The sequence below is a fragment of the Elephantulus edwardii genome, unplaced genomic scaffold (genome assembly GCF_000299155.1).
Source record: "Elephantulus edwardii isolate Elephantulus edwardi_28Jun2011 unplaced genomic scaffold, EleEdw1.0 scaffold00139, whole genome shotgun sequence".
Classification (NCBI taxonomy): domain Eukaryota; kingdom Metazoa; phylum Chordata; class Mammalia; order Macroscelidea; family Macroscelididae; genus Elephantulus; species Elephantulus edwardii.
In genome coordinates, this window is record NW_006399889.1 from 8,612,583 (window position 1) to 8,632,600 (window position 20,018).

Below are 20,018 nucleotides of genomic sequence, written 5' to 3' on the forward strand. Positions count from 1 at the left end.
TCAGAGAGTTGGGCAATGCCCAAGGAGGATAGAAGGAGAATTGATGCCTTTGAGCTGTGGTGCTGCAGAAGAGTATTGAGAGTACCATGGACTGCTAGGAAAACAAATAGATTCATCCTGGAAAGGGTTAAACTATTTGGCTCCTTGGAGGCAAGGATTCTGAGGCTCTGTCTAACATCCTTTGGACATGTTGTAAGTAGAGACCGGTCCTAGGAGAAGGACATCATGCTTGGGAGGGTGGAGGGACAGCGCAGGAGAGGAAGGCCCTCTATGAGGTGGATTGATTCAGTGACTGAGACAATCGGGATGGGAGTGTCAGAGACAGGGCGATTGGCACAGGACAGAGCAGAGTTTAGGGCTGTTGTACACAGGGTCAACTATGAGTCACAAGTGACTCGACAGCACATAACAACAACAACTATTACTCTTGGGCAAATTAGGGTAGTAAAAGTAGTTAAAAATCAGTGGAGAGTATGAATGAGTGAATGAAAATGCAGTACTATTTGTAAATTTTCACTCTAAAGATAGATTTAAAAATCAGTTAAGACAAAATAATAAAAAATGTTTCCTTACTGCTAAAACAAAAGCAAATTTAAAAAATTCAAAAGACTACAAAAATATTTTTATAAATATTTAATAATACTTGTATTTCCAATGATTGATTGAAGGATATTTTATCATCACTAAATATCTTACTTTTATAAATACGTACCTGTAAAAATAAGTAATTGGGTAGCATACTGTCAAATGAAGGGCTGAGATATACTGGTTCTGTCATTCTTATGCCTATTCCTCTGAAAAGTAGGAAATCTAAAATTAGTACATAGAAATTATATGAAAGAATATTTCTAAAAGCACAGCCAAATAACATGTCAACTATACAGCCTCCTTTACCTTTTAAATATTTTTTACTAAACACCAAAACATTGAAAATATTTCTGTGAATTGTTTTGAATTTCTCTGTGCAGTAGTGAAGAGACTTCGAGGATAGCTAAAATGAATAAAATTAATAAATATTTAATTCAGACACAAATGAGTCTCTTAAAGATTTTAAGAGATGAAAATGCAAAGAAAATATGTATTCTTGGTTTTTGTTTCATTCAAAATATAAATGTTTTGATGGTTTATGATCATTGTTACTAGCTTTTTAATTCAATAAATATTCTGTGAATTCTTTTTGGTTTTCAAAACCTGGTGCAGGGCACCTGTAGAGAAAATGAAAATCCTCTGAATCATGCTCATGCAAACCAATGACCTATGTGCTACACTGCTCTCCTCTGATCTCATTATAGAGTTAACTGCTAGGTACTGACACAACCTTCAAATAATCTGCAACAGGAAGACCCAGACTTAAAATGGCAGTGTGTGACTTATAAAGACAATCAGGCTAATGAAAAAAAAACAAACCAGACAATCTGTGACTTGTCAGAGCCTAGCCGTGAGAAGAGAAAGCATACAAGTACAGCAGGAGAAAGCCACATACAGCCTGGTACACACAGCCAAACCAGAGGAAGTAAGATAATGGGGTAATGAAAGCAGCATTTCAGATATTCTTAGAAGAGCAAAAAAAAAGTGCAATCTAATTACAGGAGCAAAGGTAGGCATCAGGATTTAGACCAGGTATATGGGGACAAGCGGAATCCAAGTCTGAAGAACAAGTCTGAAGTCTTCAAAGACAGTGTGGTAGCTTAGTTCTAGATAACTATCTTATAAACTGATCTTGGTTGAGAAACACTTACACAGAGGGCTTATATCCTACTTGATGTAAGCAAAATATATCTAGGCTGCTCATTAGCATGAAATAATTTCTGTAAATATTTGCAGACTGTGACTGCAGTAGATATGACTTTGAGCTCCCCTCATTTGAACTATGAATTCATCTTTCAGCATATCAAAATTGTTAGTTAACTCATTTTTTTTTCTTCTTCTTCCCATTCCTTTACCTCTCCACACATTCATTTACTTTATGAAGTCTTTAAATGTGCTTTCACTCTTAACCAAAATGAAGCCTCTCTCTCTACTGCAGTCAGGATCAAACCAACCTACTGTATTCATCTCCCAAATAGTTCCTGCTCCCAGGCCCCCACAGGAAACACAAAAAGGAACCCTCAAGTCCTTTCTTGAAAAATCTTTACCTTTTTTATTGATCAATACCTCACATCTCACCCAGAGTCTAGACTTCCTATTGAATGCCTATTGAATTCCAAGACCACTCACTGCTTTGTAATGTAAATGGTTTTGTGACTTGCAGGTTTCCAGTCCTAGGAAATAAAATTAAACTTTTAACGCTTCATACTTTCTACTTAGAGCTTCTCTCATAAAGGTTAAAGCCTTGGAACCTTTATGAGACAGTTTCACTCTGTCCTGTGTGGTCAACATGAGTTGGAGTGATGACTTTAGACCAGGTCTACTATTACAGTGAGTCCATATATAGAGTATTTAACTAGAGATAAGAAAGATCATTTAAGCCACTGTTTTAAGTACAGGAGTAGAGAAATTTCTTTTTTATAGTTTAGCAACATTACCATGTAATAATGTACAAGATCTCATATCATAAAACAATCTATTAGTAAATTATTTTGACTCTTAAGAATCTTTGGTTGATTTAATCCAAATAGAATTCAGAAAAACCAGAAGTGTACCAGTTCTCTAAAAAAATATACCATTAATAGGGTGGATTTTAAAATTTTAAAAGAATATTGATAAGAAATGGTATGTACACAATGTTTTTTGCCTTGTTACAGAAATGTGTTTTTCTAACATGAGAAGGCACTACATGAGAAATCACCACAGAACTAAATAAATTGAATTAAAACCAACCCTTTTTTAAAAGATAACTGTGTCCTATTTCCATCAACAAAGATAACATTATTCAGAAAAATCTGTTACAGCAAAGTAAATGGAACCATCACATCAAGTAAGATAGCAAGGTAAAAAGTGCCCTTGTAACAATGAATAGAAGACACAATCAAAATATCAATTATCTATTATAGACCCTCAGATAAAAAATTAATATGCCACATTAACATATGTGTGTGTGTGTGTGTGTGTGTGTATATATGTGTGTAGAAATATATATATATATAATCTTTGTATTTATAAAGCCTTCTGTATTGCTAGTGCCCTAGAATTAATTTCAACTAACCCTGATTCCATGTGACTGAGAGAATTGCCCCATAAGTTTTTCTAGGAGGTGGAGTCAGCAAATAGGTTCAAACTGCCAATCATTCAGTTAGCAGCCGAGTGCTTAACAGTTACGCTATCAGGGCCTTCTTGTTTGGGCCATTTGGAAAGTACTGCTAGTTCCAGAGAACTCAATGCCCTGTTTCTGCCGAAGAATCAATTCTTAACTATAAATCCGAATTTCTGAAATTTTAAAAATTTTTCTAGGAATCAAGTATGTGGTCTGTCTACTCCTGGGTAAATAAATTCACAGCTTTCAGCAGGTCTGTGTCAGCAATCAACTTTGGAATAATAACGCTAGCCAAAAGAATTCTCAAAACAGGCTGAAAAATCAAATAAAAGCATGATTGTCCATGGATTTCGCTTTTTAGATGGAGTGGCTACTAGAGAGAAATTAGAACTAGATTTTTAACTCAGTTGGTACAAATTCAAATGTATATTAGATAAGCCATAAATATCAGTGTTCTGATATATATATTTCTAATTTTTAAAAATTTGTATTGTTAGGGGAAAAGGTAGACAATATCTTCTCTTGCCATTTACAGCCTAAGAAATCCAATGTAGTGTCAGTTTCAACTCAAGGACAATGAGAATGAGTACAGTTATATTAAAATTATACGCTTTTATAAAATAAGAATATCAGAAAAGATCTGGAAAAGTCATCAAATGAATTATCTATCAAAATATTCTATAAATATTATTCTAAGATATAAAAATATTCAAATCAATAAAATTCAAAAAGACAAGTAAAATTATTTAACAATTAGTGGGAAACTATTTCCTGGATCTTCAATCTGACAATTGAGCTAGAAATATTTCTTTTTCCCCAAAATCATAGAACTTGAGGTAAGTGATTTTATTTTACCAACTGAATTTATGGGAATATGTTAATTGTATAATGCAACTACGTATATTCTTAAAATTGTTTCTAATTTTAAGCACAAAATGGATTTTCCTCATATAACACCCTTCAACATACTTTAATTTAGGAAGCCCACTGAAGAGTTCATTTCGGCTTAATTCAGAAATCCCATTCCCAAGAAATATTTTGCATCCATCAAATTCTTTGGCTCCTTTCTTGCATTCTCCATTAATATCAGAGTACACAGAAACAGTATCTCCAGCTTTCATAACTAGAGGAAGAAGAAAATTAGGTTACGTTCATCTATATTTTTGTGTGAATCTATAATTTCTGAAAGAATTTGACAGTGGAAATTCTCTCAGTTAAACAAGTAACCAAGAGGAGTATCGATAGTATGTATGAAGTAGTTCACTATCACAATACAATTCTTAACACAATCTCTGGCTTTTCACCTTTACATTTTCCCTAATAATAATATAATTGATTTTTTAAGGGAAAAAGTAAGTAGAAAAGAATTCAAAACACTGGAAGTCTTCACCTGAGAAAATCAGGAGTATTATCTATATAAGTAATTTTCACCAAATCTACACTGCCTAAAAGGCATGTATCTTGGACTCAAATCTCAAAGGTCTACACTTTCTTCAAAAAGATTCATCAAAAATGTCCACTAAAACCTCCCCATGATATCTTCCTAAATCTCACAACTCTATTGATCTTTGTCGTTACAAGATTATGAAGGCAAAAATTTTAATAATATACACATAGATTAACTTATGCAGATATTGTTATATAATAATCAAGTCAGAATTGATTCGTGTGTGTGTGTGTGTGTGTGTATGTACCAGAACTCCCTGTATATGTACTCTGTGTGTGTGTATGAATGAACTAGGGAATTCTGATGACTTAGTACTAAGGAGTTGCACTGTCAACCTAAAGGTATTTGGTTCAAATCCACCAGCTGTGAGAAAGATGGGCTGTCTCCTCCCTTGCTATTTACTGCCTCTGAAAACCCACTGGAGAGTTGTTTCTGACCAAACAATACATACACATACATATATTATATACGTAACCTTTGAACACCTTGATATTGTACAATATATAGAATTTATATGATTGAGTAAATATCTTTTTCTCATTTTATTAGCTATTTTCAGTAACAAATAATTTTAAGGTCTAACCTAGTATAAATTTGTTTAACTCTTTAATCTGACAAACAGTAGTGAACAGCCTATCAGCTAGAGCTGGGAATGCTAAAATCATCCTGATCTAGGGTCAACAGCATTTTGCAGCTTTAAAAAGGAAAACATGTTACATAAAAACAGACCATGAGCCAGCCTGCAGTCAGGTGCTGTCAATCCCTGGCCTCGCTAAGCCCAAACCCCACAGAGGTTGAGTTGGTTCAGACCCTCCTTCCATCAGGTTTCACAAGGTGCAAATCTTTTGCAAGGAGATGGCTACCTTACTCCATTGACGTCGCCAATGGATTCAAACCACTGATTTGTAGGTTTGAAACCCAACATGTAATGCACTACATCAGCAGGAGCTCCTTTACATTCTGGCATAGATCAAATTGTTCATTTCATGGAAAATTACAACCCAGAAATTAAATAAGTAATCTTCTAATGGATCTAAACCAACACTTCTTGATTTCAAGTCCAGTAGGGTATTACTGAACCACAGTAACAAACTTAAAAAAAAAACAAACCACCAAAAAAACCCCTCTCATTGCTGTCAAGTCAGAACTTATTCATAAGTGACCCTCTGTTGGGTTTCCAAGTCTGAAAACTGGCCCATCTCTCTCCATAGAATTGCTAGTGGATTCAGACCAGCAGAGAGGCACCAAGCAGTACAACTCCCTGCAGAGTATGCCACTGGACCTTCCTTAACTAACTTAGTAAGTCATGCAATATGTCTTCTAGTGGGTAAATAAATTAAGAATACCAAATTGCATCCTCATGGTAAGATGCAGGTTTTTAATGTTACTCTCATAAATGAGAGAAGAGATCTGAGTGTTTAGGGCAGTGGAACCAGAATATAAATGAAATTTCATTGACATCTTAAGGCAAATCTGCTGCTCTTGAGTTAATTCCAAGCCAGAGCAACCCTACAGCACAGAGAAGAACTGCACCGGAGTTTCCAAGGCTATAAAATTTTTCCCTTGTGGAGTGGTTGGTGGGTTCAAACCATCAAACTTTTGTTTAGAAGATGATCTTTAATCACTGCACTAGCGAGTATCTCCTAAGAAACATCAATATATATTTTATATCCAAATTTTTTAAAAAATTATGATAGAACCTTATATAATGCTGAATGGTATAGTCTATATGAGATAAAGCTCTCCCTAGTTGTACTAAGGAAGCTCTGGGGGTCTAATGGCATGGAGATGCACTGACAACCCAAAAGCACAGTTTTAATTCACCAGCTGCTCTGCAGGAGAAAGTTGGGCATCTCCTCCCCGGCAATATATACACATACAGCTTTGGAAAATCTACTGGAGGGTCAGCTCGTGAGTTGATTCTGACTCAGTAGCACAGAACAACAAAACAGTTGTACTAAAGGTAAAACTAGAAAATATGTGACAAAAGTAAATTTTAAATATTTCTAAGTATTAATTCTATTTGATAATGAGCATACATTTTAAAGAACCTTTGCTTTCCAAAGAAATCTACTTACATTTTGAAGCTGATACTATTCCTGGAGCATAGACATGGGCTCCTCTCAACACCGCATTGCCACATTGGGCTCCAACAATGGCTTCACATTGTTGTTTTTGAATATTCTTCCTAAGATGAAAAATGAGACATTTAATAGAATGTATATACACAAAGCTTACTAACTTTTTAATGTTTTAATCTAAGTCCTAAAGACATCACAATTGATCCAAGATATACTGCCACTAAGGATTAAATGAGAAAAAGAAATCTGAGAGATAAAACCACCAGAAATTCTTGGCGTGACGGGGAAGATGCATTTGAAGGGGGGAAAAAAAGAGTTCTATATAATGAAAGGCAATATAAGAGCAATAAAAATTTCTTATTTAATAGATCATCTCATAAACATAACTATAACAGTATCAAGAGAGATAACAAAGTTCTCTCTTCAAAGACTACAACAAACCAATATTTAAGGAATTCAGACACACACAAGAAATTTCTAAGTGGGAGAAAATTAGATAGCAATTTATGACTAATCTACATAGACAGAATTTTTTTTTACCTTTTTTTGCTATCTGTTCATCTTTTGTTAGTGTTTTGCTTTCTTCAATTTCTCACCACCCATTCATTCCTTAGACAACTAAATTCTGGTAAAGTTTCTAGTACTAACAAACTATTCTTTTCAACGGATATTCATGATTGTGGTTAGAATCAATTCTCATTTAACAAAAGATAGAAACCATCTACTTATCCATCATATAGTGAAGCTAAGTCAATCATAACAAATATTATGTGACCTCAATTATACAAAAAAGACAAGAACAGAAAAATGTACAGAGACCAAACTTATTAGTGGTGATCAGGCTCAAGCCTAACGGTAATTGTGAGGATGGTGTGGGATTGGCCAGCATTTCATTTGGCTGCACACTGTGGGGCACCATGAACTGGAGTCTACTCAACAGCCCCTCATAACAACAACAATAACAAGAGGCATGAAGAAGGGGGGAAGTGGGAGTAATTGCCTATGAAGCAGTGAGGCTTTGTTTATTGGGATGAAAAAGTCAGATTACTTATAGGTACTGACTGCACACAGTCAAGTATACTTGATGGCACTCTACATGTATAAAAAGTTGAACTGGCAAATCTTGTGAAATACGTATTTTTTAAACAAGAACAAGTGAGGCAATGAATATAAAGAAGACTGAAGAAAAACTGATGCCTTCATGGGGTAGTATAGGCAAAGAGTTTAAATATATACCATGGACTTCCAAAAAAAACCAAACAAATCTGTCCTGGATGAAGTCCACATCAGAGTATTTTTTAGAAACAAAGATGGTAAGACTGTCTCACATACTTTGGATATATTATCAAAAAATGCTTGTTCTGGAAAAGGATGCCATGCTTGGAAAAGTAAAGGATCATCAAAACAGCAGAAGACCCTCATGAGATGGCCTGATATACTGACTACATTAATAGGCTTAAGCACAGCGGGATGGAACAAAGTTAGGCAGATTCTGGTATGTTGTGCACAGGGTCACTATGATTGAAGCCAACTAGATGGGACTGACCAATAATTATGACTCTAATAATAAAAAATTATCTGGCTACTATATTCCTTGCAGAAAATATCCCTTACACTTCACAGCTTGCCTCTCCCAACTTCTTCAGCCTCATCTTTAGCTGTACTTTAGGAAATTCTGTTCAGTAGCCCAAGTGAAACATTTTGGCCGTGTACTGCCAGAATTTCTCATGCCTCTTAGTATGCCCTTGACCTCCTCATGAGCCTATTTCCTGCTCATATGCTAATTTTAGTTGAATTTGCTGGGAGAAAAGTTCACTTCCTTGTAGTCAGTCCTTACTCTACTGTACTGTATGGCTCTTAATTTATTCTATTTGGCACTTGTGAAACTGTCTATGACTAAGAGAGGTTTAAGAACAAATCACAGAATGCACAAGGAAAAGTAAGAAGAAAGCTATTAAAAAGAAAGCAATTGGACAGCATGCAGAAAAACATGAACTGGCTCGAGACTGGGTCTCAGACAAGCCTGACTATAGGCTGGGCTCTCAGCTGTATCAGCAGGGCATTTGGTTTTTGGCACGTTTCATATGACTCCACTACAATACTTGGGAGCCTGTGCTTGGTTTCCTCCAAGGAGTTTCCTTGTTCCATGAGGGTTTTGGTTTGCTGACTTTATTTTCTTTTTAATTTAATTGATGTGGGTGACAGTCGGTAAGGGCAGAATTATTATAGTGCCTTTTGTGAGAGAGACTCTGATTTGATTTCTGTGCAACACACCTCATGGTCTTTCAATAGAGGCTTGCATATTGCTATGATGTTGTATAGGTTTCAACAGAGCTACTGGATTTAAATGGACAAAGAAGAAAAGACTAGAGAGAAACATCAGCCAATGTCACCATCATAGTAGTCCAATCTCCCACCAAATCATGGGACTGGTGCAGGATTAGGTAGTAGATTTGTTCTACTGTGCATTGGTCACCATAAACCAACGGCCAACTCATGGCAGATGGAAATCTCTCATGGAAATTTACTGCCACTGATAATCTGCTGGAGGGACAGCTATGAGTTCAGGTCCAACTTGATGGCACATTAAAACAATTTATCAATGTAATAAATCTCAGCCAGGAGTGTGACTATGCAGACGCCTATGAGACTACCTTCTAGCAAACCACAAAACCTTAGGATGGCTTTAGAGAACCCACAACATAGGAAACATATGCAATGAAAATCCAACATTCAAAGTAAGGGTGCCCTTATATGAAAAATACATAAAATGTAACTGGAAAGATCTCTAAAGAAATAACAAAAAATGATACTAAGATTTGTTTGCACCTAGTAATTAAAAAGATCAATTGTTTTTCTTAAAAATTGAGAGAAAATAATCAAAATGAAAATATGTCCTGACTCCATTTCTGAAGTTTAATGAATAAAAAGCCCATAGAATGTCAAGCAAAAATGAAGACAAAAGTCAGTTCTCATTTTCAAATTCTAAATTTTTCTATCCATCAAAATTTGTAGCACAAAATTAGTATTATAAAGCTTTCATAGTCATGTGCAGACACACCTTATAAGGGTAAAAACAAATTACAAGAAAGGAAAAAATAAAAAATAAAACTTGGGTTTTCTTGACTATAAACTCTCTATGAACAGATTGCCAGGGCTCTCACTTGTGTAGCTTTGTTTGAACCACCAACCTTTAAGCACAAATTGTGCTGCTTGACCATCAGTTCTCCCAACTGAGGGAAAAAAATGGGTGAGAGGCAGACTGTCCTTTTCCCTTTCTTAGAGCATTTACTTTAGAAAAGTAGGAAGTTGTTTCTCTGCATCTACAAGCTGAATATGAATTCTTTTTAAAACTAAATATCCCTCTTCTCAATTTTACAACCCAGGAAGACATGGGAGCCACCTCTTTGAATTATAATTGATCAAGGAACATAGTACACCATCTCCCAGTTTTCTAGGACAGATAGAAGCCTAAAATCAGTTGGCACTTGATTCCAAGTTGCAAAACTTCAGTCATAAAAACATGAGTACTTAATTTTTTTTTTTACTTTGAAAAAATGATATCCCATAACCAGGTGAACTATGTATGACAGGGACTATAGTCTTCAATATGGATTGAAGCATAACATCAAGAAGACAAAGATTCTCACTACTGAGCCAACTGGTAGATTCATGATTGATAGAGAAGAGACTGAGGTTGTGAACAATTTCAGCTTGTTTGAGTCCACAGTCAACACACTTGGGACGAGCAGTCAGGAAATCAAAAGACAAACTGCACTGCGAAAGTCTTGTCAGGGATCTCTCCAAAATGCTAAAGAGTAATGATGTCCATCTAGAGACTAAGGTGTGCCTGGTCTAGGCCATGGTGTTCACAATTAGTAACTACGCATCAGAGAGCTGGACAACGACTAAAGATGACAGAAGAAGACTTGATGCCTTTGAGTTGTGGTGCTGGAGAAGAGTACTGAGCATACCACTGACTGCCAGGAGAACAAATAGGTCTGTCTTGGAGAGGGTGAAACCAAATTTCTCCTTGGAGACAGGATTTTGAAGGTCCATCTCACATACTCTGGACATGTGGCCAAAAGAAAGCAGTCCTTGGAGAAGGATATCATGCTTGGGTGGAGGGACAGCACAGAAGAGGAAAAACCCATATGAGATGGATTGACTCCTTAGTAACTAGAGCAAAGGGATTAGATGTGTCAGTCAGTGAGACTGGCTCAGGATAGGACAGGGTTCAGATCTACTGTACATAGGGTCACTATGAGTCACAGCAAACTCGATGGCACATAACAACAACAACATACATGATAAATTGTCTTGTCAAGTCTCTTAAGAGCTAGTTATCATTTATCTTGAGAATATGTACAGTGTCTGCATAAAGTAATTTAGCATAGTCCTTAAACTGAACAAAATTCTAGGAACCTATCAGCTATATAAGTTAAGAAATTCATTACTTTGTATTTTTATTGTAGAAAAGAAAATTTTAATTTGGCATTAGAACATTATAAAGAACAAACAAAAAATAATTCAAGTGAAGCTTCTTAAAAAGTGAAAAAAGTAATTAAACCACAGAACTAAATGAAACAAAATGTAAAAGCCTATCCAATCAGGATAGGTGGATTCATGTCTTTCTTCCTTTTGCATTAATAATGTTTCACAATTCAGTAAAAAACTAAGATTTATGACCCTGTAAATATCTATTTATGTGTAAGTTTCTAACAATGGAGAAACTTAGTGCCACCAGTGAAAAAGATCTTTGTGACTGTTTTTTTAGAATTAAATAACATTTTTAAAATAAATAAATATTTACAAACCTAGGCCCAATAACAGGGATGAGTAAGACATCCTGAACGTCTGGATGCTGAAGAATAGGAACACTTAATCCATTAAACTGCTGTTAAAAATAAGCACATAGACAAAAAAAAAAAATCCCAAATCAATAAACTTGTTAATATTCAAATTATGAAGCTTTCAGTATCATTATTACCAGGGTATGAAGTTAGGCTTGGTACACATACTATAAGAATAAAAACAATCTCAAAACAACAATGTCTTTTCTACAGTTTGAAGCATTCAGTCTTTTTTCTAAAACTCAATTTGTTTACTAGCTGGCTTTCTAAACCCAACAATGTTTATCTTTTGTGGGTGCGTGTGATTCTTTTTTTTAATTGGTTTGCATATAAAATTTGTAAACATTGTTTCCCTTCATTCACACAGTGTTTCATACCATCATTCCCATATATTGTGTTTTACAAACTTAATCCTCATTGAATTATACCCACCTTTACTCCGTTTTTTCAGGTCCCTGCCAGATCTTTCCCATTACCTTTACCCAAACCCTCCACCCACCAAATAAATGGTGTGATCCTATGATTTTCTCCCTGCCCATCCTCACTCCTCTGCTCCCTTCCCTTCCCCCCAACAATGCTTATCTTACAAGACTTACTTTGAAAATGTATAAATATCCGATAGGGGATTGCACATAGACATCATTTAAGATGAAGCATGTCAATAGAACAGGAATCATGGCAGTAACTGTATACACAACTAAACATTGCATGCCCTATCAGTTTCAGTGAGAGAAAAGGATGCTTTGAGCCGATTCAAGATTTTGCAGACTGCTTAGCAGACTGGAAGCAGGTGCAGGGCCAGTGACGTGCCGGAGCCACTGAACTTAGCACATCCTTGGAGAGCCAGTTGCATGCATTTCCCCCCAAATCCAGTCATCATTATAGTTTGGTGGTGTTATTTTTTTCCCCTTTTATTTTCTTTTGAGTTTTTTATCTAACTTTCTTTTACATTTGATTCTTTCGTACTAGCCTAATATCAGTCATAGTGGGAATACTTACTTACACTATGAAAATGGGCAAATATTATGTTAAAAAATGTCCCAGCTTATCAATTGTATAGACAGAAAATAACTGGGCATATCTGGGCACAATATAATGCAACTATAATATGGAGCCCTGGTAGTGAAGTGTTTAACATATCATCTTGTAACTGAAAGGTCAGCAGTTCAATTCCACCTGCTCCTCTCTGGGAGAAAAATGGGTAGTCTCTTTCCATAAAGATTGTAACTTCAAAACCTTAATGGAGGTTCTGTTATGGGTTGGAACTAACTTGACAGTAGTGGGTTTGGTCTCCAATGCATAGGATGGTACAGGACCAGGCAGTGTGTAATTCTGTTGTAACTGGGACTACTATGAGTCATAACTAACTTGATGGCACTCAACAAAAACAATCACAGACAATGGATGAAAGTTCATTAGGTAAAGTATGTTTTCTTGTGCATATGGTCTCAAAAGGAATTTTTTAAAAATATTTAAAAATTATCATTTCCTTTAAAACAGAATTTGGAAAAAATATATCTGAAAAAGATAAAGAATTTCTTCAATTCAGCAACAAAAAGACAACTCAATCAAAATAAATAAACTTAAATTGAATTAAAATGAGGTTTACAGCTTCTGAAAATTCACTAAAGAGTCATCTATGAGTTGATTTCAAGTTGATGGTACACAGTAACACTGCTGCAATACACATAAACTTTGAAAAATTATGCCAAGTGAAATATGTCAAATAAAAGTTAAATAAGTGAAATAAAAGGACAAATATTCTATGATTACATATACATGAAACTTCTAGAATAGGCAAACATACAGAGACAGAGTGTAGATTAGTGGTTGAGGGTAGGAAGGATGAAGAGTTAATGCTTAGTACAGAGTTTCAGTCAGAAGTGACCAAAAAACTAGTGGAAGAATAAGATTTGTATAACATTATAAATATACTTCATGCTAGTCCATTTGCTGTGCATAGGTAACTCGTAGTTGCTATGAAGCTGAACACTGTGACACTGATATGTCAAATGTGACAATGGTTACCCATGGTGGGCAGTGTTTGGTGGAGCTCCTCGATTAAAACAAGCTTGGAAGCAAGAGTGGCATCCACTTCCGAAATAGCTTGCCTCCAGAAACTATGAACTTGGAGAAGTGTTCAGGTCTTTCGTTCATAGGGTCGCTATGAGTCATCTACAATTTGAAAGCACTTAACAACAACTGAGTTAGGTAGATAAAAATAGTTAAAATGACAAATGTTATGTCACATGTATTTTATAATAAAAATATTAAATGAATATTGATGATTACTTTATTGTAAGATAATCCATAGAATAATTAGTACAATTAATTATAAAAAATGCATTTTTTCTAATTTTTTATTTCTATTAAAAATAGTAAGAGACATTACACACACTTTTTATTTCAAAAATAGAATCAAAAAAGTATCGAAAATGTGTCTCTCTACCTATAGATTAAGGAGCTCTGTTGACCTAGTGGTAAGAAGTTGCACTACAATCCCAAACACTTTTTTCAAATCCACCAGCTGCTCCATAGAAGACTAGGCATTATCTTCCCATGCAATTTACTGCCTCTGAAAACCCACTGGGGCGTCAGCTTTGTGTCAGTTTCAACTCTATGGCACACAACAACTATTTTTAGAATCTTCCCCGCTCTGCATTCTGTTCTTTTAGTATGTGTCTTCTACTTAGTACAAAATTTGACTTTGAAGCTTTGAATATATCTTCTTATACATTTTAAAGACAAAGCAATTAAGTCCTGAGAGGTTGTTGTTATTTGGGTTATTTTTTTGGTGGGTTTTTTGTTGTTGTTGTTGGTTTGTTTTTGTTTTGTTTTGTTTTTTTGTGGTACCAAGAGTGGGGTTTATTATGGAAATAGGTTGTGGAATGGGAAAGAAGAAAATCTCACAATACCAGTCCAGGTTTAGTTCAGCACTCCCAAGCCAGATTAAGAGCAAAACACAATTCTTTAATTAGTAAAAGTCCTGGTTTTAGTTCAGCAGTGAAATCCAAATCATCCAGCAAGGTTTGCCTCAGAGCAGTTATAAGTCAGCTTCTCCTTCAATCATAGGCAAGAACAGCAAAATCTTTAACTGTGGCCTTTATCTCAGGGCTCCTCTGGTTATACCTTGCCACAGTCTATCCACCACCATCAGCAGGGGCTCACCACCAGGTGCTCATTCTCACTAGGGTCTTTCTGCCCAGTGTGGGAAGCTCGTGCTCGCTCACGCTCGCTCGTTCGTTCTCTCTCTCTCTCTCTCTCTCTCGCTCTCAGCATAGTCCCGCAGCTGTTGATAATTTGCAAGACCATGTGTCTGCAGTTAAGGTAGCTGGAGACCAGAAGGGGGCTAATAGCTAAAAAAGTCAACTTTTAAGCTACCACCATTCACCTTAATCAGGATTTTATATGAAGCTGAACTTTGATCCTTGTCAAATTTGATCTTGCTTCACAAGTTACTCTCAATTACAGCATTTTGGAGTTTCAGAGTCTGACGATTAGCCTCTTCTCTTCGGTGGTCTTGGAACAATTTTGTCCCTTTGGTCATCAATGTGCAGAATGCTTTGTTCAATACATGAGCCTTCTAATGCATCTTGCAGATATTCACACAGAAAGAGTAGCCCCAAAGGCCAAGCTCGCCTTTCTGAAATGCCTGATCTCTGTCCTTGGCATCCTTAGTCTGATGCTAGTTAAAATGCCTGCTCTGTGGGATGGGCCATCTTCTCAAAGTGCAATTAACTGCCTCTCAAAACCTGCTAGACGCTCAGCTATAAGTCAATTTAGACTCTGCAGCACACAATAACAAAATGTTTTAAAATGCCTGAGTTCTGTCTACCCAGTTGTTTTTCCATTTCAGTGAAAGGGTTGGTGTTAATGACGTAGCCTGCTACAAAAGTAGAAATTCAGAGTTACCTTTTTAAAACAAAGCACTCTCATATTTAACACTGTTTAAAACTATTCAGGGATTCCCTATAGTTAATGATTTATTTTTGTCAGCCTAATTGGCCATCATTCTCTTTACTCATTTCAAACAGAATGACAATTTTTGCTCAGAGTATTGGGTGGCTTTGTACTATAACAACTTGACTAGGCTGTACTTCCCAGAGCCTCTTTTCTCTAACGTTTCTAGTGATTGTGGTCAGCCATGTTGCAGCTCATGCATGTTGTTGGCATGAATAAGCAGCTGAGTTGTCAGTATCTCCAGCTTTGGGCTAGATGTGTATGTTGTTCTGTAATGAATGGTGCCAACTTCTGTAGCACATACACACCATTAAAGTTAAGTTGTTTCTTAAGGAAGGTAGCAAGAAACAAGACCTCTCTTACTGGAGGACAATGGGTACTCATGTGATGGCTGCAACAGGGGGTCTGGGGCTATGCTGTCTTGAGGAACATCTCACACTTACGTGGATCTGGATTGACCCTAAGGAACTGGCTCATGTGCTGAAGGCTGGCAAGTGCCTAGTGCAAAGGTCAGTTTGCCTTCTGATTTCCTGACTGCTGGTGCCAACAGCAGTGATTGTGGAGTCGAGCAAGCTGAAGTTGTTAACAAGCTCAGTCTCTTCTCCATCTATCATGGTGCTGCCAATTGGCCCAGTGGTAAAAATCTTTTTTGTCTTCTTGATATTAAACATCAGTCAATTTTGAAGCCTATTGTATTTGACCCTCTGCAGCAAAGACTTCAGGTCCTCCTCAGTTTTGGCAAGCTAGGTTGTGTCATCTGCATAACTCAGGATGTTGATGAGTTTTCTTCCAATCTTGATGCCACATTCTTCCTCATAAAGTGAAATACTGTACTACATGCATGAATCTACAATAAATTATGCTGAGTGACATAAGTCAGTCAGAAAGGATAAATATACAAATATGAAAAGCTAAAGAAAGATTTATACACATCAACTTTGGAGTGTTAACAGAGATAAGAAAGAAATGAATATGAGCAAATATTAATAAGCTAGGTGAAAAGCAAGATGCAATAAGGGTTTGAGTACACATTAATTACATTAATCATTTATAAATGTTATAATACAAAATGTCTATGAATGATTGAATGCAACCCAATATTATTTGTAAACTTCCAATTTTTTTTAAAAAGCAAAATAATAATGCATGTCATTAAAAGAAACAAACAGTAGTACTTAGTACTAAGACAAGCACTACACGACATTTTTTAAAAAACACCAATTGTTTGCACAAACCTTCTGAAGTTCATCAAGTAACAGGTTTTTCACATGTTGTACTGTGGTTAAATGTGTATTCACCCTGACAGTTGTGAAGGATGGAGGATGTGACAGGTGACTTAAGAGTGTCTCAAATTTTCTTTCAACTTTCTGTTTACCTAAAAAAGTTACAATCTGAAAAGAAAAAGTTGAGGTTTCAATTTCAATATATGACTTCAACATATTAAGCAGAATATGTTTCCATCTTTTTATATGTAAATCTTTTAGCATTTATTCAGTTTTATCTCATTTTGCTGTATTGTCTTCATATCAATAGAGTAAAAAGAATGGTAATATTGGATTAAGTCATCCTAGCACAATGCCTTACATTAAGGCTTAAGAAGCAATCAATGCCCCAACATTAGAATACTTATTAAAACTGTGTAACATTACTATCTCCTATACTTAGTCATGTAAAACCAAAACTTTATTCTACTTACCTGTATAATGCATTAATTGTTTTTCTCAATTTTTAATAACTATTTGTTTGCTAATCTCACCTGTTGGAGTAAATTGGCAAATAGCCTTTCAAACACTAATGTGAACAATAAGTAATGTTGATACTCATTTTCATCCAAAAATTCTATCAGCATTTTTACATGGTATTATTAAATGTAACCAAATAGATATAGTCAAAAAAGATGAGTAGCATATACCTGTCAGAAATAAAGGCTCATGCATAAAGGCTCATGCAACCAAATTCCCTCATAATTAACTGAAGTTTTTCAAACTTTGTCAAATTTCACAATGCCCTGCTCAGTAAAATATTCATGATCAATTTGCGAGACTACTAGTCCACCAGCTTACAAGCATTAATTAGTACTTTCTCAAGACTTGTTTTGTATTAAAACAATATTAATTTCCTAGAGGAGCTCTGGTGGCCTAGTGGCAAGAAGCTGCACTGCGATCCCAGAGGTGTTCGGGTTCTAATCCACCAGACGCTCTGCTGGAGAAGGAGGGATAATCTCCTCCTGCCCAGTCAGATCCAATTTGACTGATGGTACACATACAAAAAATAATAAAAAATTAAAAAATATATTCATTTCCTTTGATAGCTCGTACAAAGGAATGATTTTTCTTTTTGTAAACGATGTAATTGACAGTTGTAGTGATTGCTATGTGCCGTGGTGTTGGAACTGACTCATAGTTGACCTACCAATGAGTTTTCAGAGGCAGTAAATCACTGAGGGAAATTGTCCATCCTTCTATCTCAGAGCAACTGTCTTTGGATTAGTAGGTAACATTACTACTAGGTCAAGTGAGCTCCCAACTGTCAGTGGTAGTAGCAGAAAGATACTGGATCTTCTTTTATAATCATGCCCATAATTTTAAAAATTGCTGCATGTGTGGTTGCTTTTAACCCATATTTAGTAGTAAGGCTGCCAACCCAAAGGCAAAAAAAAAAAAAAAAAAAATCCACCAGCTGATCCATTGGTGAAAGATGGACAATCTTCTCCCATGAGATTAACTGGCTCTAAAAAACCTGCTGGAGAGTCAGCTAAGAGTCAGTTCCTACTTGACAATACATAACATATTTTAAAACTTAAAAACACCCCAGGGAGCTCAAGTGTGTAGTCCATAAGGAGTTGCATTGCTAACCCAAAGGCAGCACTTTATTGGCGGTTCAAGTCAACTAGTGTTTTGATGGTAATAAAATATTAACTCAACATGCCTTCCAGTTGGAAGTGACTCATAGCTAACCCTCCAGAGGACTTTTTGAAGTTGTAAGTCATAAAAGAAAATTACCCATCTTACTCCCTCAGAGCTGCTGCTGAATTTGAACCACCAGAGAGGGTTCAACCTTTCGGTTAGCAACTCAACTTTCTAAGCAAGAAGCCACTAATGTTGAGCAAGTTTCCTTAGTTAAGGATTGACTGACTATCAACTAAGAACCAGTGGCCTAGTAGTAAGAACCTAGGCTGAAAGCACAAACTTCTCCGCAGAGAGAAGGAAGAGTAATCTCCTCCCATGCGATTTACTCCCTAGTAGGATGATTAGCTATGAGGAGGTTTTGACTCTCTGGCACACAAGTACAAGAATCGTGCCAGTACTTTCATTTATGTTTAACATCCTAAAGCAACCTTGTAAGATTAAGTATTATTAACTACTTCTATTTCCAAAGAAGAGGAAACAAGGGTGAAAGTTACAAAATCTGCAAATAACACAACTGGTGTGATTTATGAGGCAGTCAACAAACGGTACTATTTTTCCCTTGGAGTGCCAAAGCAAGAGCTCTAAGAATACTTACGTATTTTCTTTACTGAATTTTGAATTCTTGAGAACAGGAAGCGTATTTATTTTTACAGCCCTTTGCCACCCCATCTACTGCCAAACACATGGCTAGTTTCTTCCTTCTCTTTCCTGCTAAAGATTATATATTCCCTTTTATTAAAAAAATCTCAGTAAGCTAATACTGCATTAAACACATGTATAAAAAATAGCAGTTCCTAGGTTGCACAAATGGCTAAGGGGCTGGACACCAACATAAAAGTTGAAGTTCACTCAAAAGGACTTGGGAATCGGCTCTACGTCTGCAAAAACCAACCAAAAAACCCAACCCAACACTCTACCAACCAGCAGATTGCCGCTCCGAGAGATCCTGTGGAAAAGAAAAAAAAGGTGCCCCCCCCCCCCCACCCCGAGGCTTTCCAGGCTGTGAATCTTTCTGGAAATTAGCATGATACATCTTTCTCCCACATAATAGACAAATCGTAAGCAATGACAGCTGTAACGGTTAGATTTCCTTTTAGAATGTTTTCTGTTCATGGGGTGTAGACGAGAACTTTGCAAAGCATCTTCCATTATCTGACCTACCTCCTTATTCATAAAGCCCTCTTTGAGATGGTTTTCAACCTCAGGTCTCAGAAATATTTTAGGGAAAAGAGACATTTTTTTTTTCCCACCTACAGTCTAGGTTTCCATCCAGACAGATGCTGGAAAGCGGTAGGTTTTTGTCTTTCCAATCTACAATGAGCAGTGTCTTAATAAATAAATAGCCAATCACAAAATGCTGAGATGACCAGAAGTGACCCAGTGAATACGCCGATCTTGTAGAGTCAAATTTGGAGATGTGATGGCACATCCATGCTTTTTAAAGAATTTAGCAAATTTACAGGCGGCTTCCTCGTTTCTTTCACGCCTGTCTCATTCTCTTTAGCGATGCTCACTGCTGAAATTACTGTAAGACAGTATTGCTCCCGTTGTAAAAAGATCCAAAATTTCAAAAGC

The 20,018-nt window shown here is 36.2% G+C and overlaps 1 protein-coding gene across 1 annotated transcript in view; it reads right to left on the bottom strand.

Moving 5' to 3' along the window:
• The window catches only part of NSUN6 (NOP2/Sun domain family, member 6), a 52,069-nt gene extending 32,390 nt beyond the window's left edge, over positions 1-19,679 (bottom strand). Inside the window, exons 1-6 of the mRNA XM_006894313.1 lie at positions 19,605-19,679; positions 16,770-16,925; positions 11,539-11,618; positions 6,719-6,828; positions 4,163-4,316; positions 713-794 (exon numbers count right to left, since the gene is read on the bottom strand). Coding sequence (XP_006894375.1) covers positions 713-794; positions 4,163-4,316; positions 6,719-6,828; positions 11,539-11,618; positions 16,770-16,925; positions 19,605-19,679 — 657 coding nt within the window. The remainder of the gene's footprint in view (positions 1-712; positions 795-4,162; positions 4,317-6,718; positions 6,829-11,538; positions 11,619-16,769; positions 16,926-19,604) is intronic.
• Between the last annotated feature and the right edge of the window lie 339 nt (positions 19,680-20,018).